General features: G+C 37.3%; 2 protein-coding genes across 2 annotated transcripts in view; both read left to right on the forward strand.

Annotated features, from left to right (window-relative positions):
• Positions 1-14,745, forward strand: part of LOC129740462 (probable multidrug resistance-associated protein lethal(2)03659) — a 34,334-nt gene extending 19,589 nt beyond the window's left edge. The window contains exons 4-11 of the mRNA XM_055732150.1: positions 7,389-8,962; positions 9,061-9,361; positions 9,431-9,581; positions 9,666-9,896; positions 9,963-10,255; positions 10,318-10,596; positions 14,151-14,326; positions 14,522-14,745. Coding sequence (XP_055588125.1) covers positions 7,389-8,962; positions 9,061-9,361; positions 9,431-9,581; positions 9,666-9,896; positions 9,963-10,255; positions 10,318-10,596; positions 14,151-14,326; positions 14,522-14,744 — 3,228 coding nt within the window. The 3' untranslated portion in view covers position 14,745. The remainder of the gene's footprint in view (positions 1-7,388; positions 8,963-9,060; positions 9,362-9,430; positions 9,582-9,665; positions 9,897-9,962; positions 10,256-10,317; positions 10,597-14,150; positions 14,327-14,521) is intronic.
• The window catches only part of LOC129738226 (uncharacterized), a 166,743-nt gene that overhangs the window by 27,250 nt on the left and 115,450 nt on the right, over positions 1-24,043 (forward strand). The gene's annotated exons all lie outside the window — the stretch shown is intronic.

Here is a 24,043-nt window from a genome sequence, read left to right on the forward strand (position 1 = left end):
TTCAAGCTCGGATTCTGACATCCGCAGAAGTGTGCAGAAACCCAAACCCACGACGGAAAATCCCAGTCAACAGCCGCAGAGGAAAAGCACCAATAATATCGGAACCAAAATTGCCCACACTCAGGAGTCAATAGAATGTGGTACACAGTTGACTCAAATTACGGAGGACCCATGTGGGACGATAGCTTTTTTGGAACCGATAAACTTCTCCCCAATGAATATTAAGCATCCTTTAGCTGTCGGAAAAAATATTGAAGAACGGTACTTCTAACAATTTCAACCAAGTCCGAATGCTTGGGCGATTTAGGTTCAAAGTAGAACTGAATTCGTCGGAAGCTACAACTGAGATTATAAAAATCAATCTCGCAGAACATAACCTTTAATTTTTTGAGCTTAAATCATTGTCGAACTCTATTGCTAACACTGGCTAACATGTTTCCTTTTTACTTACTAATGAACTACAATATACAACTATCGATGTACCAAGTTTTAACATGCTTGAAGTAATGGCGATTAGAATAACGGGTGGTTTTGATACATTTACTGTTGCTGATACAACTGATTACTTGAGACCTGACCGAGGAGAAATAGAACTAATGAGTACCCAGCAAAAAAATTTAGCATCCGAGGACCTTAATTTTTTATTTTTTATTTTTGGCTCGATAAAATTAACGGTGAAGTCCTGGTTGAAGCGGATCTCAACGCTCATCATCCATCCTGAAACCCGGATTTTTATTGTTGCTACAGAGCAAGACTTGTAAAAAAACTGATTGAGAGCTCTTATTGGTTATATCATTCTCAATGACGGTTCTCCGACAACTATTAGTAATCCAGGTAACAGAAGCTCAGCTGTAGATATCACTTTCGCTACAGCTAGACTTGTTAGAAAGATGAAATGGTTGGTCGATGCGGATGACTTTGGAAGCTACCATTTACCAATCCAATGAACTATCGACAGTCAAATTGAGGTTCTGAATCATAAAAAGGTTAAAAGTGAACAAGAAAAGGTTTCTGAATTAATAAATAAAATGAGACCTCAGTATTTCTACGACAAACATGAAATGCCAGCGTTATTTGAGGAAGGAATCAATAATAAAGTCTGCTTCATTTAATATTGGCACACAAACAATTGCGTGTAGTTCAGTCATTTATTAACGAATTCATAATTTGTTTTTCATACAAATGTAGCATTTTCTTTACTCTTTCATAAAAAAAAATTAAAAAAATTATTCATTGCTGTTTCGAAGAAATTCTCGTACTTTTCCCGTAATACGGCACATTAGGCGGCGCACACCCTTTTCGTCCACCGTTTTGGCGATTTGATTCCACCAGTTCTTCATTTGAGTCATGTTCCTAACAAGTTTTCCCTTTGCCTTAAGCTTCCGCTTCGTGATTGCCCAGTATTTCTCTATCGGCCGGAACTGGGGGCAGTTTGGGGGGTTGAGGTCCTTCGGTATTACGCTGACCCCGTTCATTGCGTACCATTCCATAACCGTTTTGCTGTAATGGCAGCTTGCGAGGTCCGGCCAAAACATTACTGGACGGTCGTGGGCACGAATAAACGGCAGAATCCGTTTCTGTAGGCACTCTTTTTTGTAGACTTCTGATGTCATTGTCTTGTCAGAGAGAAAGACTTCGGTTTTCTGTCCACAACTGCATATCCCCTGCCAAATCATGTACTTGCGGGCGAATTTATCCGCAAACACGAACTTAAATTTTGCACGAACTTGGTCGTACAGCTTTCGAGCACGGATTCTGGCCACATTGTTCTGCTTCAGCGTCCGATTTGGCTGTTTGCTGGCTCGGAATGACCTTATTCCTTCCCGGAGACGAATTCGCCGCACCGTACTGTGAGCGGCCTGGAACTTATTGGCCAAATCGCGGTCTGAAAGATTGGGATTCCTCTTGACGGCCTTGATGACTTTCCCACGCAGTTTCCGGTCGACAGTTCCACTCCGACGCTTCGAATGCGGCTTCCGAGCCGTCGTCAATGTTTCCTTGTACTGCTTGATAACACGCCATACGGTATTTCTGGGCATTTTAAGCTGTTTAGCTAGCTTCGATGCCGACAACAATGGATTTTCAAGAAAACTGTGCACAATTTGATCTCTCCGTTCGGCTTCCATGGCGGTTGTTTACAAAATGCTATCGTTTGGTGTTATGACATAAATACATGGTGAAAGGTAATGAATTTCCCGACACGTGGGTGAAAAAAGTTTCCAAATCCGTCCACTAGGAGCGCCATAATGAGCAAAAGAATTTGTTCCAATATTAAATGAAGCAGACTTTAGATCCTAGGTTTTGAAAATGAAGAAAAATAATTTCCTTAAAAAGTGATGGACATCATTAATATGGCAATTGTACGAAGAAAACGTCAAGCATTGAGAAACTACAATCGCAGTAAACAATTGTCGGATTTTATAGAATTAAAAAGAAGACGAGCAATTTTCGAAAAGAATTTCGGAAATCCAAAAGGAACTAGGTTACAGAGCTCTCCAGCAAATTCGATTCAGATACCCCGAGTAAACACATTTTGAACATTGTCAAAGGGATTGACGCTTTCCTATCAGGAAAAAATAAAGCTCTCAAACCTTTATCTTGGAACGAGGGTTTAGAATTTATGTAACACTTCTTCGGGGATGAACAAGACCAAATAAGGTACCCAGCACTAGGGTCAACGCAAAACGATCAGGAACTTTCACTTAAGGCCGGTGAATTCATAGCAGATATGGAAAAAAAAAGACACATTCCAGTGAAGACAAAATGTCGTATGCCATTCTAAAAAGTATAAATACAAAACTGTTTTTAAAATTTTGTGATAATATCTGGAACGACGTATACAGGACGGAGGATATCCCTAACAGATGGTATGTTACAGAAATTAAACCCATTCTCAAAAACACGAATTCTTCTGGCCTTCTCCTAGAAAGCCTAGAAGTTTAATGAATATCAATTAAAAAATCATCAACTCTGTCATTAAAGACAGAATTTCGAAAATGATTGACTTGAAAAATTAATTACATAAAAACATATTCAGCTTTCAAAAGTATTTTTCAGCCCAGAGATGTGTGAACTTTGCTGTCAACACAATTAAAGAAACTAAAAATCAGAAACTCGAATGTATGATAGCCTTTCTAGAAGAATCTAGGGCTTTCGATAAAGTGGAAATTAGTAAGTTATTGAATATTCTGGTAGAAATTGACATCCCTTATAAAATTATATCTTGGCTACACAAGTTCCCTTCAAGAATCAAAATCCACGTGATGCTGATTTAAACCGGACAGGTTCCTATGAAGAAACAATTAGAGATGCTGACTAAAAGAGACATCATCAAAAACTCCTTCAGCACCAAACAACTATTTAGCTGTATTTATCGACAAAACGATGGCCATTCATGGCCTTCGTTGCAGACCATAATGCCGACTTATAATAACAGACTCATCCCAAGGATCCTAATATTTCAGAACAACTGTATGCTTCCGAAAATTTTAAATGAAAAGCAAAAAAAAACAAAATTCCTCGGCCAGTCAGTGGCAAAGTATTTTTAGAGAAAAAATTAATACACTCTATAAAGATTTCGTTCAAATTTACACTGATGCGCTAGCACAACTCGTCATGGGACCGAAATAGCATTTTACGATTCGGCTTCGAGTACCAGTAAAGCTGAAGGTGAATGAATACGTCTCAATAACCAATACAGAATTGATGGCCATTCAAGCAACTAAATGATGATCACGAGACGGTTATATTAACGGACTCAACAAGTGCCTGCTCGATTTAACAGAATAACAGCGAATATGAAAATAATTACCTTGCCTTGGAATAGTTATAAATTATTAAGTCGCAGGAGAAAAATTATAAAAATGCAATGGAGCTTGTGACATAGCTCAGTTGGCAAGTCAGTTGCTTCCTGAGCCGATGTCCATGAATTCGAGCCCAAGAGAAAACATCGATCACAGTTGTACCGGATAAGTTTTTCAATGACTGTCCGCCAACTGCTTCGTTGATATAATTCGCGAATGACATAAAGATGTGAAAACGACTGTAATCAAAACAAAAAATAGAATAAAAATCCAAGGAATACCTAACCACTGTTAGAAGAACCGAATCACATCCTCAAACTATATTTGATTCATTAACACTTGGAGATATAATAGTTCTCATTAAGGAAGAAGCTTGGGATAAATGGACTCGACAATTCCAACAAATTACAATAACACTAAATAATGCTAACACTAATGGTTAAAAATACTATCAAATTCAGCAGAGATCAAGGAAGCTCATTTGGTTCAAGGAGTTGCAAATTAAAACAAAAAAAAGAAGAAAAAAAAACTAAGTAGAATAAGAACCGGTCATGTCCTCATTAAGAACCGACTCTTTCAATGGAAATTAGAATCTAGATTTTTGCAATTAGAATTATTGCAAACCTCTACCGGAAATTTTCAAAGATGAATGTAAAAACAGCCTAACTCAAATAGTGGAATTTATACTGTAATTCTGTAATTTAGTACAATTCAACCAACAACCGGCAAGATGGACCTTAATGGTTTTAACCAAAGGAAAATAACATCTCGATTGATGTTACAAATTTCCACCAGCAAAAAAAAAAAAAATAAGTGGCGGACCGGAATGATCCGATAACAATTTCTGCGGAAGGATCCGAAAAAGGCCGAAACCGTAAGTATCAACAATGAATTAATGACTGTATGACTCTATCACTTTATGAAAGTAAAACAAATATATCGATGGAAGATGTAATTTCTGGAGATGATGTAGTATTAGAGCAAATTCACACGTGTTGGGAAAAGTGGTAGAAATTTTGACACTTGTAGCACATTTTGAAAACTTTTCCATGTAAAATCATTTTGAAGATCTGCGGCCTTCAAGTTTTTAAACAACATGTGTTCTATTTTCGCATGTTGTGATGCAAAACTAGCTCGATTTCTATCACATTCGGCTGAAATAGAAACAGTGTTGTAAAAAAAAATTCAACGCTCAAAGATCTTGAAAATATTTCTGTGTGGTGAAATTTTCAAAATGTGCTACAAGTGTCAAAATTTCTACCACTTTCTCCCAACACCAGTGAACTTGCTCTTAGGAATTTCTGTTGCAATAATGCATCAAAACGGTGTACACAATGCGAACATGTCTTGTGGTGTAATATCAACCACTATACATGTCTCAGGTGGCCATGGAAATCCCGTGCTGTGTTAGTATAAGTTTTTTTTTTTTTGTAAAAATTGTAACCATGACAATTCGTGACGTCAGTTGCATTTTCAAACAAACAGCCATCATCGCTGTACCAGCGAAAACTAGAGAAAAAATTATTGAAAACTGCTGTTTAGGATTCTCGCCTAGGATACATAAACATCCTGACAAGTGACGTAGGCTTTGTTTACCTTTTTACTTTTTAAATAACGAGTTCAGGAATAGTGTGCGTGTTTGTTCGTCACCTTTCTTTGTACCTTATTGATGTAATATCACAACTTTCCATGTGAGTTCGATCAAGTACACGCTAACTTTTGGCTACCCCTTAAAGGCGTAAAATTGACCCGTTATTGAGAACCCCCATGATCTGTCAAATAATGGGTCATTATATCGGATCAATATTACCCCTTATTTTAAAAGGCTCGATTCCCTTTAAAAAGGGCAGTTTTAGATGCGTTACATTAAAAGCGTTGAATTTGGCCTGATGAGAGATGTTGTGGTAAGTTGTAATTGTTAAAATTTGAATTGTATTCATTCCGTATTTATATTCATTCATTTCATTTCAGCAGCACAGCAAAGTGCCGGACGAGCCAGGCAGACACAAATAAAATTAAACATGAAACGCACCGCGGCGATCTAAAATTGAAGGTAAGATTGATAGTTAATGTTTTCTTAACTTAAAATCTAATCTTTTGTTTTCTTTCAGCTTTCAGGCGATAATTATAATATTCAAGAGAGTATCTTCTATCAATATAAATAAAGTTATTCCAGTGAATCCAAATTTAAAAATAATTGGCATCTCAATAAACAAAATGAAATAAAACAGAACCTTTAATTTCCACCATACGGAAGCTTTTGGAATAAGGGGTAATTTTCATCCGCTGCGTTTGAAATAAGGGGTAAATTTCATCCGGTGCAAGCGTTATCAAGCTGAGTACCCCTTAAAGGGTACAGCGCATGTATCCTTTAAAAGGAGTTCTCCCAGTCTTATTGAATAACGGGTCAAAAGTATTCGTTAAGGGGTAGCCAAAAGTTAGCGTGTAGTCAATGTTTTCCTCAATTGACGTCAAAATTTTATTCATTTCCAAAAGTTCGAAACGGATTACGGAACTCAGCAGTATTTGTTTATCTTGTAAGTTCTACCAAAATCAATTAAATTCGGAGCAAAACTACTTTAAGTTTCATTTCATTTTTTTTTTTAATTTAAGAGAATTTGATTAACCAGTGGTAGAAGATTTTATTATTTGAAACACCCGGATGATAAGAGTATTTTATTTAATTGATTTTTTCTGTGAAATTTTCATTTATAGCTTTAAAAAATAATGTGTTCCGGCTTGCAAGAAAAAGGAGTGCCTTAAACCAATCGATTTGGAAACAAAACTTGGGAAGATAAGTGAAGTCTTAATCCGAAAATTCATGATGATTCAGCGTAATGCCCCATATTCGGGCAGCTCCAGCATGGAAGTCCTACTTCAAGATAAGGAGAATGCTGAACAGAAAATGCTGATGAAAGTTGAATACAGTCAGGCTTGGAGCTTTGTATACGACAAGTAATTTCCATAAATATAAACTTAACACATCAATTTATAATAAATTTTAAATTCTTTCAAAGTTTTGGCCCAGTTTGTTTTTGATTGAATTTCGACAACCCTTTCCGACTCGATATAAACCCGTAATCTGAATTTTGAATCAATAAATGTATCACAAAGTCTAAGGAAAATCTTAAATAATAGCGTCTAGAACATTATTTCATACTCTGTTCTGTCTACTACGTTACTTTTATGGAGTAGCTGATACATCAAAAGAATGTAATTTTAGGTATCATTCGCGACTCAAGTTATGTGCACGTTTTTGATGTAATATCGCAACACTTGTTTTGCTGTGTATGACTTTTTGACTCTATGTTTTCGACTGGAATACTTTCGGCGGGATTTACAAGACCATTCGGTCTTGTGGCCTGTTCGGCCTAACGTCCATCGGCTAAATGACCTTCAACCGAATGGCCTTTGGTCTAGTGACTATCGGCCGAATGACACAGTTTCAAACTCAACAGCTACAGTTCTCATCAAGAATCAATTGAACTCAATTTGCAATGTCACACAATTTTAATTTTTGCTAGCTTTAAAAAAACTTATCTTCCTTAATCTAATTCTCATCAAATGTTCAAATCACTCGTCCAGATCCTACAGCTGCGATCCTGCCAATCAGCAGACGGCCTCAGCGGCCGGGTCATCAATCTTATGTCCAACGATGTGAGCCGGTTCGACTACGCGGTAATCTTTTTCCACGACCTGTGGAAGGGCCCGGTCGAGTTGATCATCGTCACCGGGCTGGTGTACGATCTGATGGGCCCAAGTGGACTGATCGGAATAGTGCTGTTGCTGTTGTTCATTCCCGGTCAGGCTTGGCTAGGCAAGGCTTCGGCTGGGTTTCGCATGAAGGCCTCCCAAGCTTCCGAGGAACGGATACAGTTTAGCAACGAGGTGATTCAGGGTATCCAGGTGATCAAGATGTACGTCTGGGAGCGACCGATTGAGCTTATGGTGCAGATGCTTCGGGTTAAGGAAATACGTGCCTTGAGAGGAAGTGCTTTCATTAGAAGTGCGTTGTTCGCCCTGAGGATATTGCCGAAGTTGTCGATATTTCTAAGTTTAGTGGTTTATGTGCTCTTGGGGAATGCTCTGACGGCGGTGAGGGTTTACATGCTGGTATCGTTTTTTAGTGTGATTAATCATTCGATGGTTGAGTTTTGGCCGCTGGCAGTGACTTCCTGTGCGGAGGCATGGATATCGTTGAAGAGAATTCAATCGTTTCTGATGCAGATTGAGTCGAAAGATTCGGTCGAAGAAGAGTCGGAAGCAAAGCTGGTGCAAGTAACAATGGATGGTGTGAAAGCAAGTTGGCCTGAGTCAAATTTTAATTTGAATATTCACTGTTGTAATATTCAGGTGGGGGAACTTTGGTCCATTATTGGACCAATTGGTTCTGGGAAAAGTAGCGTTTTGAATCTCATTGTGAAAGAGCTTGAATCAAGCGAAGGGTCAGTGGTGGTGTCCGGAAAGGTTAGTTACTGTTCGCAGAGACCGTGGCTTTTCGAGGGAACCGTCAGGGAAAATATTATTTTTACGGAAGACTTTGATGAAATGCGTTACAACGAAGTGATACGAGTGTGTGCGTTGGAAAGGGATTTTAAGCTGTGGCCTAATGGGGACACGACAATTGTAGGGGAAAGGGGGGTTAGCTTGAGTGGCGGTCAAAAGGCACGGATCAATTTGGCCAGAGCGGTTTACCGAAAAGCGAACATTTATCTGTTGGATGATCCTCTGTCGGCTGTGGATGCACACGTGGGAAAACACATCATGGAAGAGTGTGTAAGACGCTTTCTGAGCAGCCACATCTGTATTTTGGTGACCCATCAAGTGCAACATCTCAAAGATACTGATCGAATACTTTTGCTGAACGCTGGTCAAGTGGAAGCATCAGGATTGTATCGAGAACTGGGTGAAAGCATCCCGATGGAACCGGCTTTGCAAAACCCGAATGCCACTGAAAAATATGAATCAGAAGATATTCAAACGGATAACGTCGTTCAACATACCAACGAAGAGGGACAAAAACAGGGAAATGTCGGTTTCACGGGATATTTCAATTTCCTCAAGTCAGTCCGGAGCTGGATTTTTGTTGGTCTGGTAGCGGTATTACTGATGGCTTGGCAAGCAGCTTCAACAGCTACAGATTATATCGTATTCATTTGGTGAGTTAGCTCAATTTTTGATTTGGCTCAATTTAATTCATACCTACTTATTTTACCGTTTGGGGTTTTAAGTAAGCTAGATTATTTTTTTTTCAAAGGGTAAACTGGGAGCAGAACCATTCGGATTCCCCGGAATCAACCTGGACCACCGAGCTGCACATCGTTGTGTACGCAAGTCTAATAACCCTAACGCTGCTGCTGTCCATAAATTCGTTTGCCTTCTTCGAAATGTGCCTGCGGGCATCGCGAAATCTGCACCTGGCTCTGTACCGCGGAATCGCCTCAGCCACCATGTACTTTTTCAACACCAACTCATCCGGACGCATCATGAATCGCTTCTCGAAGGACATCGGCCTGATCGATTCCAGCCTACCGGTGGTGCTAATTGATAGTTTGTACGTGAGTATTACACAGACCCGGTTCGGTGGGGTTGCATCATCAAATAGTTAAGTGGTATCTCGTCCACAGTTCTTCCTGGAACTGGTCGGTATCATAGTGATTGTGTCCCTCGCTAATTACTGGCTTCTGGTGCCGACCGCCATCATGGGTGTGATATTCTATTTGCTGCGGCACATTTTTCTGGAAACGGCACGCAACGTCAAGCGGGCGGAGGCAATTAGTGAGTACCCAGTCCAGGCCCCCCAATATTTAAAATGTTGAAAATCAATCTATGATTTAATTTTTTTTTTTTTTTGACGCATAGCACGAAGTCCGGTGTTTAGCCACACGAATGAAACCATCGAAGGCCTGGTTACGGTGAGGGCTTTCAACGCTCAAGCTCCCATGCTGGAAGCGTTTGACGCGCGGCAAGATTTGAACACCTCAGCGGCTTTTCTTTTCGGTGCAATTACGAGAGGATTTGCGTTTTGGTTGGACCTCATTTGTTCCCTCTACATAGCATCAGTAATTTTTAGTTTCCTGGTCATGGGAAAAGGTATGTTTGCGCTTGTTCACACACACTTTCGAACAGAGTAAGGACATCTTTATGACAAAACTGTAGAAATTCTGAGCGGAAACGTGGGACTTGCCATAACTCAGGTGTTGAACCTGATTGGAATGTGTAACTGGGGACTTCGGCAGACGGCTGAGTTGGAAAATCAGATGACTTCAGTGGAGCGCGTTCTGGAATACTCCCAGTTGGACCCTGAGCTTGATGTGACCAAATTTGACAACACAGATTCTTTGGACGAATGGCCAAAGCAAGGTGGAATAGGTTTTCGAGATGTGACAATGCGATACGGACTGGGATCGGAACCTGTTCTCAAAGGTGTTAGCTTTGAAATTTTACCAAAGGTAGGTATTAAAATGTTATTTTTTTTAATCTCAATCGATCCCTTAACGAATTTCAAAAACAGGAACGTATTGGAATTGTTGGTCGAACCGGAGCAGGAAAATCTTCCATAATTCAGGCCCTGTTCCGTTTAGCTCCCATTGACGGTTCCAGCCAGGTCAGCGGATTCCCTAGTGCCATCGAAATTGATAAGATCGACATTGGAGGAGTGCCTCTGCGGAAACTTAGAGCTGCAATCGCCATCATTCCTCAGGATCCGGTGATTTTCTCAGGAAGTTTGCGAAACAATTTGGACCCGGCTGGGCAGCTGGGTGATGATCGAATTTGGAAAGCACTGGATCAGGTACTTTTAGTTGAGTATGTTATGTTTTAACTCGTTTTAAAAAAAATCAAGTTTTCTTCTTCCATGTCTTTATTTTTGTTAGCAAAAGGTTTTTCTATCAAGTGAACAAGTGGGTTTTATAGGGTTAAACTTTATGAATTTGCCCTAATGGCTTTGCCCAGTTTTGTCCGGGTTTCCGCGTATATTTAATACAAAATTTGGGAACAGTTTGGCCCGGCCCAGTAGCTCGGATTTCATTGAAAAAAGTCCAGATTTTTCCCTGATTAATTCAATTGGCAAATAAAAAAAAACAAATTGTGTTGTATTTTTTTTTTAAATTTATGCCCCCAAAACGAAATTTTTTGAGCGAGTTTTACAAAAATAATCATTAAAGGTCTTTTGGAAACCTAAAATCTGTCGATGGGTTTTGATGATTGTTTTTTCAATTTTTCTCTTGATTTTTGTTGATTAATTGTTTTGACAAAGTTTTCTCGGATATAGCCTGGATTTTTGTCGTCCATTTTGAAATCAAATGCCCGGATTTTGCCAGGTTTTTATAGAAAATTGCCCGGATACGTGCTGGATCAATTATGGTAGCCATGGATGGCAAAGCTCCTCAGATCGGCTTGTCCAGTGATAACAGGGCTGCCAGGCGGTTTCGTTAGAAATCAGGACAACGCGAAGCTGAAAAATTAGGATTTTTCAGGACACCTCTTGATTTATGGAAGTAATAAGCAGCTCTGCTTCGATGGCATAAATAAAAGTGTAACACAGGTGCTCTAAACGCCTTGATTTATGCAACAACAGTACGTAGCTTCTTGGCTGGTCTGCAGTTCTCATCGATAAACACCATTTTAATATCATCTGATCCGAGATTACCATCTGTAAAATGGCTTTTACTATTTTATAACAGATATATTCGATTTATCAGAATTTAAATGCAAATTCGATTATATTTGAGATGTTTTTATAAAAATTAGGACAATTCCGGACATTTTAGAAACCAATTTTTTTAAAAATTAGTACAACTCGAGGGTTTTTTGAAAAATCAGGACGGTCTCTCGAAAATTAGGACAAATCCAGATAAATCAGGACACCTTGCACCTCTGCCAGTGAAAGAGAGGGCAATTTTTTGTCGCCTGCTTCCCCCAAGCTGTGCGGGAAGAGATAAATCGCACTGCAATCAAGAGTGAGAGTGTAAACACACAAAAGTGAGCGAGAGCAATTACATCCGCTGATGAAGAGAACTCCCTTCTTCGGAAAACTGTGTTGAGGAGAAATCTGAGAGCCAACACCAAAGGTGCCAGAGGTGTCCTGATTTTTCAAGAATTTTCCTGATTTCCGATGGGCCGTCCTATTTTCAAAAACTCTCTGATTGTCCTGATTTTTGAAAAAGAAAATCTTAATAAATTGCGACCCAGAGATGGGTCTTGACTCAAACATTCAGTCAGCGAAACTTTTTTTTTGTAGAGAAATGAATCCAACTTAGATGAAATTTCAGGGACTAGATGAGAGAAAATCGATGTTGAAAAACATGCGAAAAAAATTCGCCTTGTCTCCCGGTGAGACTTGAACCCACATCTTGCGCCTCTCCGGGGCCCATGTATTAACATTCTACTACAGGAGACCAACCTGGCGTATGAATATTATACTGGTTGAGTGTCGATGTCTATCGGAATGATGTTTTTCGACAAAACCACCTGGCATCTTTGCTCCGAACGCCACCTTTGACAGTTATCTTGCAAGGAAAAAAAACCCAAAGAAGCACACAAGCATGGTAGCCACAAGTACAGATTTATCTTTAACAGTACAGATTTTTTCCTTATTTTTTGGTACACATTCTGTCCACTCAGAGGACAGATTTTAAGGATTTGGTTGAGATTAGTACAGATTTATACAGATAGTACAAATAAATAAAAACTACACATTTTCCTTATATTTTTTCACTGATAATCTGTTTTGTTGTTGGCGCACATTTAGTTGGAGGTTTTTTGTTGGTCTTATTTTTTTTTTGTGAGAGTAAAGATTTAAATGTGGCAACACTTATAGCGGGTAATAAATTGTTGTTTTTTTACGTTGTGAGGTGTGAGCAGGAATGCCAGGTATTTTAGATAAAAAATCAGGGCAATTTGAAAAATAAAGTCTGTGTATGTCTGTACACTAGCATAGATCACAAATTTGAAACCAAACTAGGGTTTAGCGATGCGTGTTAGCTGCGTTTATGCTTGGTATTGTAAGATTGAGATTCGGATGATTTTGAGTTAAGAAATAATAACAAGCACGGTTTACCACGTATCACGCCGATCATTCTAAAAAAATAAGTTTTAGTGAATGATCGGTGAAATACTAATGCATTCATGCAAGATTTCTAGTATAATCAGGCACTAATGGAACTTATTGGATACATTAATATTTATTTCTCAATTTATTTTGAAAATCTGTAAAATCTCAGCAAAAATCAGGGCAAAATCTGTTTCTGAGCAATGCCGGGATGTTGCGTCAAAAGTCTGCCTTTTACAGACAAATCTGGGCACCAGGCATCCCAGGTTGTGAGTCTAAATAAATTTTTATTCATTTACACAGAGGTGTATGGCTGAAACACTAGGGAGCTCTTGGCTAGAATTCTTTTTCTCCCACTCAGATGCAAAAGTTCTCACACTTGTCTGCCGTCCGAGTCACGTACAAGCTCGTGTCAACTTGGATAACGAGTGGAGCACGATCAGCGATCTAGAGGATTACACTCGGAAGCAGAGATGCCAATATGCCTGATTTTTCAGGATTCGTCGAGGCTCAGCCTGCCAACCTGACGAGCCATTGGGTTTTTTCTGATTTTTTGAAAGTAAGCCTGATTTTGCCTGATTTTTGCGAATGTGATGAAAAGTGGATAGTAAGGAGCCGCAAATAATGACGTGAAAATGTGGATCGCCGACCAAAAAACAAAAAAGGTCATCACTTTCCGTTACTTTGACGAATCCTGGTTTTTATTTCACAAGTCTCTAACTTTTTAAATAAAATGTTGGCAACCCTGCTCGGAGGCCGAACTGATTTCAAAAATTTAAATATTTTCATTGATTCCTGCACTCCAATGTTCCAAAAATATTTCACAAACGAAACATTCCAAATAACTGAAACAAAAGGCTGTATGAAAATTTTTATTGGGTTCTCCAAAACATATCTATTCAACCAACCCTAGAATCTAAATATCCCAAGAGACTATGAATTTTTAACTTTTGGAAACAACGGGATTTCCTCGGTTCGAATGAGCTTACCAAGGAGAAACAACGGATCCGTCGAGATTGGTTTTATCACTTTCTTCCCGCTTATTCAATGTCTTTCCGAAGGAAAAGGAAGGGTAGGAATCACTTCCATTCAACTTTTGGTTCCCCCCGTAAGACAGCCCTAGAAGGTGAAAAAGTTGAAATAGCCCCGCTGAATTATTGATAAAATATCTTGTGCCCTTGTCTTTGAAACCTAAAGAAAAGGGCAGAATGGAATAATGGCACCGGGCGGCATTTTTCGACCGATAAACATAGGAGCTTTAGAATTTTCTTAAAATGTTTCTTCTTGTTTCGCAGGTAGAGCTAAAGCAAACCATTATCCGGAACTGTGCCGGCGGACTGGAAACGAAACTAGCGGCCGGGGGAGCCAACTTCAGCGTCGGTCAGCGGCAGCTGATTTGTTTGGCCCGGGCCATCCTCCGGGACAGCCGAATAGTGGTGATGGACGAAGCGACGGCCTCCATGGATCAGGAGTAAGTTTCGGGTTTCTCGGTTTCGGGATTTATGGCTGCGGCCAGGGCTCAATTAGGTGCGATTTATTTCTAGAACTTGCCAATTGGGATGGCTATGAATATTCAATCGCCAACCGATTGGTAGACTGAGCTGAGATTTACAAATTGCGGAATTCAAGAAAGTGTTGATAGTAATTCACAAATTTAATCTTACAGCACTGATAGGCTCATTCAGCGTACCATCAGGGAGCACTTCCGGAATTGTACTATTCTGACCATTGCTCATCGAATGCACACGGTTATGGACAGCGATCGGATACTGGTGATGGATGCTGGACGAGTAGTGGAGTTTGACAGTCCACGAAATTTGCTCCAAGCTTCGGGATATTTCCGCAGGTTATTCAATGAAAGTAGTTTGGATGAATCCCAATATTTGTAAATAAATTTTTACTAACCCGTAAGTTTTACATGGATGAGAATTTTAATCAATCATTGTTAGAACCAGAACTGCCATTTTTGTCCCGTCACGATTGCTTGACAACCGATTTTCCTTAACCAGAACGGCTCACTTTCGTTACTCATTTGACGGAACCTTACCACTCACATGACGGGAAAAAATTACTGCCATCAAAATTATTCGGTTTATTTTGAAAAGCAAAGCTCTACACTCACATTTACAGTCACATAAAGGGAGCAGAGTGCAATATATCTTCGCAGGAGGTAGCATATAAAGACACTATAAGTTCATATAGTTCTTGTAGTGACCGGACGTCATTTGTAGAACACATTTTTCAATTTTCACGGATCAGTTCTTTAAGACGTCTATCCTTCCAAAATTTCTTTACTCAACTGCCTTTTCCCACTACTACTCAAAAGCTTTGCAATATGGATTCACAAACACTTTTCAACCCATCTTCACTAACGCACACCAATATGCAGGCTTTATTCAAACTGACTTCCATCTGCGACTCTCATGACACTCATGCACACTCTCACATCTCAACTTAACGTTCTCATTTGCGCGTTCACGGTTATCTAAATTCGATCAACCTTACTATTCTTACTATTCAAATATTCTAATACTCCTATTCCCTACATCCGCCTCCTTGCCTACTCTAATTATTTTAATGTGTTGATATAAAAAATCCATTTGACATAGCATCAATGTGTTTCCTTGACAATGTCAATCTTCAGAAATTTTCTAGTTTTATTTATTTATTTTTTTTTTTACCTCAAGTAAAGTTTGCCTTTTGACTAGCCTTTTTAATATACAATACAAAATCATTAAAATTAAAAACAAATTTAATAGCTTTGTTTTGAATAAATAAATAAGTAAGGACTTTTATAAAATAAAAGATGATAATTGTGTATACATACATCTTTCATACCTCTAGCTTTAAAACGTACCAAACGCTAAAAAAAGAAAAATCAGAACTCATTCTGCTGGTTGGAATATTCACTTCAGCATTAGCTGAGGAGTTTAAGTCAAGATTTATTTTTCTACACTATCAGAACTATACAAAGGAAATTACTAAGAACATTTAATTAGCTCAGTTCATGAATTTAAATTTCCAAATGAATGTATTTTGTGAATTTAATAACCTTTTGTTAAGTTTAAACAAAACAGAAATACGTGATCAGGGATTAACCCGTCATGAACTTTTCGAAAATAAGAGATTTTTTTCAGAAAACAAGCACTTATTCGAATTTTGAAAATTGAACTACAATTTCTAAACATTTGTATTCGTTTTCTAATTGGTTCCGAGATAAAACAAATATTCTGGAATTCGAATGATGGGTTGATCATGTTATTTGCACAGCAAAATATATTATCAGGCCATGAATTCTATTTTAGACTAATTCGATTTGAGTTTCAAAAAGATTTTTCAGAAAACTAATGGGTGCTTATTCAAACTCCGATAACTGAATTACAATTTCTTATTATTTAATTAGTTTAATTATTTCTAAGATAAAAAAATAATCTAAGATTCATGTTATTTTTACCATTTGCACAGCAAAATATGTTATCAAACCACAAGGAATATTTTAATATTATCAGCTATCAATTATCAACAAAAGATAAGTTTCCTAGTAAATTAACAGATTTTTCGTGATTGTGACGTCTCAGTCTGTACCAATTACTAGAGCAGGGCTGCTTTGGCACTACCTTCTTTAAATATTCCTTGATCAAACCATGAATTCTTTATGAGAAAAAAAAATTGATTTTGAGTTAATAAAAAAATTACATATTATCCTTTTTTTTATTCGGCATCACTGATCTCGTTTTACATTTTCATTCCAACCTAGAATTGTGAGCACTGAATGCAAAGTGTGATTAGCCTAATGTGGACTAAGGTTCCATTTGATTTGATGAATTTGAATTCTTTTCCTAAATTTACCGATTTCTTATAATCTTGGTAGATACATAAATTTATAAAAAAAAATTCTAATATAGTCAAGTTTTCTGATAATGTACTGGTATGAATTAAGAACAACTTATTCGTTATCTGACTAATATCATATATAGATACATCATGTTTTAAAACAAACTTTGTTCCTGATTATAAAAATATTTCTCTTTTAAATTTTGATGGAATTAATGTTTTCAGTTGATGCGCTCTTAAATTTATCGAACCACCTTAAATAAAAATGTTGGTTGTCATTAAATAACGCTTCTAACATATCAAGGAGTAACTGCCGTAACGTAGAGTAAACACCCCTGCACGCATATCTGTCAACAAACTGCCGACAAATTTTGCGAGCCGGTCTTATTGATTGTTTGTTATGATTCAAAAGTTCCTTAATTTTAAAAGGCATTACTCTTCCGTGAATATTATGTTTTTCAGCGGCTTCCTTATTTTTTGTCTTTGAGTGGTTTTGGCGGTGGCCAAAGTGATCCAGCTTGCCGGCCGAGTGGACCAACAATATTAACCGTAAGTCCCTATAGTAATCTGGACTTGAAAGGAATAAGAGACAAGTACGTGTACTGGCTGCCGGCTGTTATTTCTGATTTCGGCGAAACGAGAAAGTTACGGAAGTATAAATTTTCCTATAGTCCAGCAGTCTAGGATTTTCGAGAATGACAACCCTTGAACTTGGGAAGAAACTTGTTTATCCGTGAGTACTTCTTCGGTTGTATCAGCAGTGCAGGGATAATGGCAAGTGATAACCTATTAAGGCCTTCAATTTAAACCTCAAATTCTTTGGAATAGTGTCCCACTCGAGCTGGGCTGTCTTGCAATATTCAGAATCAAGCCTGCTTCTAAAGAAGAAATTTTTCTTCAACCTGCCTCGCTTGTCCAGATAGCTGTCTGACCCCTAGTCGGCAGAACTTTAATAACATCCGAAATAAACTAAAATTGTATGTTCAAAACGCTTATAAATTTTATCCCGTCAGTTTTGGTTGTAGAGAATGCGTTATGTTGCAGAACTTCATGACTGCAGCGTCATATAGCCTTGTGTCTCCGTCGCTCGACATTATATATTTTATAGTTTAAAAGAAAACACTAATTGAAATGTACTAAAAGAACGATATTCTCTCCAGATTTCCGTTCGAAAATCATGTTTCGAATAATAAGAATTTTCATGTTTCATCGCTCACTCAAGCCATCATATCTTTTCCATTAGTTTTCAACTTAAAGCCCAAAACGCAATCAATTTGTTTTATTATTTAATCTAACGGCTGCTTTACAATTACCATTTTTTGATAAATTAAACAAATTAAAATACCAATTCGAAGCTTGTTTTCTGTGAGGACATTTTAATTAATTTTTGGCATTTTACGTTAGGCATATTTTATAGAAGAAAATCAGTTGAATCAAGTCTTTGCTAATTTTAGGTTCCAATTTTCTAAGGACTTAATTGACAGAGATAAAGTTTCTTTTTGTTTTACAATCTAAATCTAAATTATATGTAAACTACGTTGATTATTTTATTTGAACCTCTCAGAGCATCAAACATTCCAAGATTTCCAGCTAAAAATCTATTCCAATTCTCTTTTCTGACCCCTCATAAGCGGGACATCATACCTTTTCATTTTTTTTTTTATGATTCCATTAGAAATTCTGCCAATCGTCTGAGCAAAATTTTTTTTTTATGTATAATTTACTCGGATCTTACGTCGGTAGATCATAATACAATGGTTCGTTTCAGATACGAAAATTCATTCTCAGTTTCTCGTTCTTAACTCGAACCTTCCGTTCGAGCATTAATGCAATTCTTCTTTTCGAGATAAATTCCATTAAACAAGTTGTTTCAACTCTTTCTTATTTTCTATGGACATTTCGTCGGCAGTGCGTGAAAAATTTATTGTCAATATAAACAAAAATCCGTTCAAAAATGTACTTTCTCTCTGCCCCCTTCTATTAGCAGAGCATTATTAATCTCTGTTTTTTTTTTCATTATTATAAAATTTCTCAATCTGCCGTCGGTCAAGAATAAATTATTTTTCCTTGCATATCAATGAATTCGATTTTTTTTAAGTTATTTTAATTCCGACCTTTCGTTGGCATTTCATTTCAAGATATTTTTTCTCTAACCTTTCGTCAGCAGAGCATTGAATATTTTTCATTTCGTAGACAAAAAAATTATCTAAAATTTGTTTTTTTTTTATCATTGACCTTTCGTCGGCAAGGCATCATGCATTTTTCTCCTATTATTTACTCTGACCTTTCATCGGCAGAGCATTAAATATTTTCACTTATTATAAAAATTCATTCTAAAAATTTATTTTCTTAAAACTTCTCCTGACTTTTCGTCGGCTGAGCATTTCAAAAATCATTCTTAAATTTCATTGTTTCTTATTATTTCCTCTGACCTTCCGTCGGTAGAGTAATATTTATTTTTCATTTCATTAAAAAAATCATTCTTTACTTTCTCCGACCTTTCGTCGGAGAGCATCATGCATTCTTCTTTTATTTTCTTTCCTACTACTCTGAGAGCATAAAATATTTTCGTTTCATATAAAAAAATCCGTTCTGAAAGTTTATTTTTCTTTAATTTCTCTGACTTTTCTAAAGCAGAGCATCATACATTTTTCTTATTATTTCCTCTGACCTTCCGTCGGTAGAGTATAATATATTTTTCGATTCATATAAAAAAATCCATTCAAAGAGTTTTTTTTCTTTACTTACTCTGACCTTCCGTCAGTAGAGTAGATTATATTTTTCGTTTCATATAAAAAAATTCATTCCGAATTTTTTTTTCTCTTTAATTTCTCTGACCTTTCGTCGGCAGAGAATCATACATTTTTCTTATTATTTCCTCTGACCTTCCGTCGGTAGAGTATAATATATTTTTCGATTCATATAAAAAAATCCATTCAAAGAGTTTTTTTTTCTCTTTAATTACTCTGACCTTCCGTCGGTAGAGTAGATTATATTTTTCGTTTCATATAAAAAAATCCATTCTGAAATTTTTTTCTCTTTAATTTCTCTGACCTTTCGTCGGCAGAGCATCATACATTTTCTTTTTATTTCCTCTAACCTTCCGTCGGTAGAGTAGATTATATTTTTCGATTCATATAAAAAAATCCATTCAAAGAGTTTTTTTCTTTACTTACTCTGACCTTCCGTCGGTAGAGTAGATTATATTTTTCGTTTCATATAAAAAAAATCCATTCTGAAATTTTTTTTTCGCTTTAAATTCTCTGACCTTTCGTCGGCAGAGAATCATACATTTTTCTTATTATTTCCTCTGACCTTCCGTCGGTAGAGTATAATATATTTTCCGATTCATATAAAAAAATCCATTCAAAGAGTTTTTTTCTTTACTTACTCTGACCTTCCGTCGGTAAAGTAGATTATATTTTTCGTTTCATATAAAAAATCCATTCAGAAAGTTTTTTTTTTTTTTATTTCTCTGACCTTACGTCGGCAGAGCATCGTGCATTTTTCTTTTTTTTTGTAAATCTTATTTCCTCATACCTTCCGTCGGCAGAGTATACAATAACTTTCGTTTAATACAAAAAAAATCATTCAAAAAATTTATTGTTTCTGATTATTTCCTCTGACCTTCCATCGGTAGAGTATAATTTATTTTTCATTTCATACAAAAAAAATCATTCCATAAAAAAAAATTTCTTTTACTTTCTCTGACCTTTCGTCGGTAGAGAATCCAACTTTTTCTTATTCATCATACATTTTCGTTACGAGGTAAAAAAATTAATTTGGCTATTCTTCGACAACAACTATTTTTCATTTTCAGCTAATAAGAATCTATTTTCAATGTGTTACTATAATTAATATTTTTTTTTTAACTTTTTGATGGTGGATAGAATTTACTCCTTACCTTTCCTTGGCCTTCATCAACTCATTCAATTAGAAGCACAACTAATCAGTGTGATAAAATGGCGATGTCAGTTTTGCTCACACAAGCATTATGTTTCTCATGGTATTTTCTAAATTAGTCATTAAATTACACAGATTCCCATTTGTTTAGCGGAATACTTACCGATTGGGAGCGTATGCTGCGCCATTGTAGTGACCGGACGTCATTTGTAGAACACATTTTTCAATTTTCACGGATCAGTTCTTTAAGACGTCTATCCTTCCAAAATTTCTTTACTCAACTGCCTTTTCCCACTACTACTCAAAAGCTTTGCAATATGGATTCACAAACACTTTTCAACCCATCTTCACTAACGCACACCAATATGCAGGCTTTATTCAAACTGACTTCCATCTGCGACTCTCATGACACTCATGCACACTCTCACATCTCAACTTAACGTTCTCATTTGCGCGTTCACGGTTATCTAAATTCGATCAACCTTACTATTCTTACTATTCAAATATTCTAATACTCCTATTCCCTACAGTTCTAAATATTTCATTGCGGTCCTCCCAACACGCGATGAAAACAGGATTATTACGGATCTCCTAATTTATAATCTATTGAATTCTGTTGCATTCCTTCCAACACGCAATTTATCTTTTTTTGCGGTCCTCTCAACTCGTAATCTATTAAATTGTACTGCGGTCCTTCCAACTCGCAATCACTTTTGGTGTTCAAACTTGTTATTACCATTTGAAGTCACTTGTTATTATTTGATTTTTTAGTAATGATATTTTTGACATTTTCGTAGATGACGGAAAGAATTAAAGAAACATAAGCTATCAAAGAACGAAAGAACATAAGCCGTAAATATCATGAATTTTTCGAGAAAGATACAACGGCTCACCGACAGGTCCTGTCGGTGAGCCGTTGTATCTTTTTCGAAAAATTCATGATATTTACGGCTTATGTTCTTTCGTTCTTTGATAGCTTATGTTTCTTTAATTCTTTCCGACATCTACGAAAATGTGATTATTTTCAGGTACAAAGATGTACCAAACGATTTCATAACATCAGTATTGATATTTTTGAAATGAAACAAACTGTAAACTTAGCAACACTTTTACAGGAACACGTGAAAAAGATTTCAAATACTTCTTTGATGGCTGATTTTTGTTACAGGTTCTACGATCTTTGTTTAAAAGCTTTTAGGAAAAAAATGTCCTGAAACGGTCGCCAAATCTGCAATGGAAATGGAATTCACCCATTAGATTATTCCGCCACTAAACCGCCTAGAAGATCTGCCCGCTAGCCTGCCGCGTACTAACTAACTGACGAGAGAAACTTAAGCTACCCAACTCTACTCTTAAGGGTGATACGGTCAAATTTGGTCGATATCAACTTGACGTATTTCTTTCAATTTTGCATTTAAAAAACCTGAACAAGCCTCATTTTGAAAGTGTGTGTGTGTGTAGAATGTTGCTCCTATTTTGATTTTGGAATTCACTCTTCAGTTGTCAAAATGCCGTCCAAGGAAGAAGAGCAGCGTATCAAAATTTTGCTCGCGCATCGCGAAAATCCAAGCTACTCGCACGCAAAGCTGGCAAAATCGCTAAAAGTTGCCAAATCAACCGTTACAAATATAATTGAAGTGTTTGGGGAACGTTTGTCGACAGCCAGGAAGTCTGGATCGGGGGGAAATCGAAAACCGGAAGCCGGTAGTTGCCGGTAGTTTCAAGCGAAACCCTAACCTCTCTCTCCGAGATGCCGCAAATAAGCTGGGTGTATCGTCTACAAACGTGCATCGAGCCAAAAAACGAGCCGGACTATCGACTTACAAGAAGGTAGTGACTCCAAATCGCGATGATAAACCAAATACGACGGCCAAAGCGCGATCCCGGAGGCTGTACACGACGATGCTGACGAAGTTTGACTGCGTGGTAATGGACGACGAAACCTACGTCAAAGCCAACTACAAGCAGCTTTCGGGACAGGAGTTTTATACGGCAAAAGCAAGGGGAAAGGTAGCAGATATTTTCAAGCACATGAAACTGTCAAAGTTCGCGAAGAAATATCTGGTTTGGCAAGCCATCTGTACCTGTGGCTTGAAAAACAGCACTTTCATAGCTTCCGGGACTGTCAACCAAGAAAGTTACGTGAAAAAGTGTTTGAATAAACGTATCCTGCCTTTCCTGAAGAAACACGGGTTTTCCGTACTGTTTTGACCGGATTTGGCATCTTGCCATTACGGTAAAAAGGCCGTGGAGTGGTACGCCGCCAACAACGTGCAGGGTTCCCAAGGACAAGAACCCTCCCAACACGCCAGAGCTCCGCCCAATCGAGAAATACTGGGCTATTGTCAAGCGGAACCGAAGAAAGACCAAAAAACTACTAAGGACGAGCAGCATGTCAAGGCAAACTGGCTTTCAGCGGCGAAGAAGGTGGACAAGGTGGCTGTACAAAATCTGATGGCAGGGGTTAAGCGTAAGGCTCGGCAATTCGGAATTGGAAAAGCGGAAGCCTAACTGAATATTTTTCCTGAATTTTATACTAATTTAACTTGAAAAAGAAAATTAATTTAATTTTTTAAATAAACGATTTCACCAATTTACACGCGTTTTCCCTTAACCAAATTTTGACTGTATCACCCTATAATCATGACAATATCGCAAAAACAGTGAACAATTAATAAGGACGACCCTTATTCATCCTTAATATCTCCTATGTGCATATTTTCATCTCAACCCGATGCAAAATAACATCAATATCACAAAAATATTGAATGATTATTTTGGACGACCCATTTTACCGGCCTCTTACACTAAATTTGATACCGAAATCGATTGCCCGTCCCTGAAAACTCCCACGTACAAATTTAAATCTTAATACAATGTATGATAAAGTCAATATAGCAAAAACCGTTTATAGTTAATATGGACGACCCCTTTGGCCGAACCCTGACCCAAATTTGTATAGAAGGAATCAATTGTTTGTCCTTAATAACTCCTATGTGCAATTTTTCATCTCAATATGATGTATAATAACGCCAATATCACAAAATATTGATAAATTAATATGGACGACCACTTTTGCTGCACTCATACACTTAATTTGAAACCTGAAATCGATTGCCCACCTTTTGAGGGTACCAATCCGTGTACTGAATCCCATGCATAATAACGTCAATATTGCAAAAACAGTTAATAGTTAATATGGACGACCCCTTTGGCCGAACCCTGACCCTGCATTTAATACCTGGAATTGATTGCTCGTCACATAAAACTCCTATGTGGAAATTTTCGTCTCAATCCAATGTATAATAGAGCCAATATCCCAAAAACATTAAACAGTTGATCGTAAGAGCGGGAGGACTCTACTGTGCTGATTTTCGCTAAACGGATAATTGTTTTATTAAGGTTTAAGAAAATTTTCACTTTTTTTTTAATCCAAAAACTTTGTAAGTTT

Source organism: Uranotaenia lowii, chromosome 1 (assembly GCF_029784155.1).
Source record: "Uranotaenia lowii strain MFRU-FL chromosome 1, ASM2978415v1, whole genome shotgun sequence".
NCBI lineage: Eukaryota > Metazoa > Arthropoda > Insecta > Diptera > Culicidae > Uranotaenia > Uranotaenia lowii.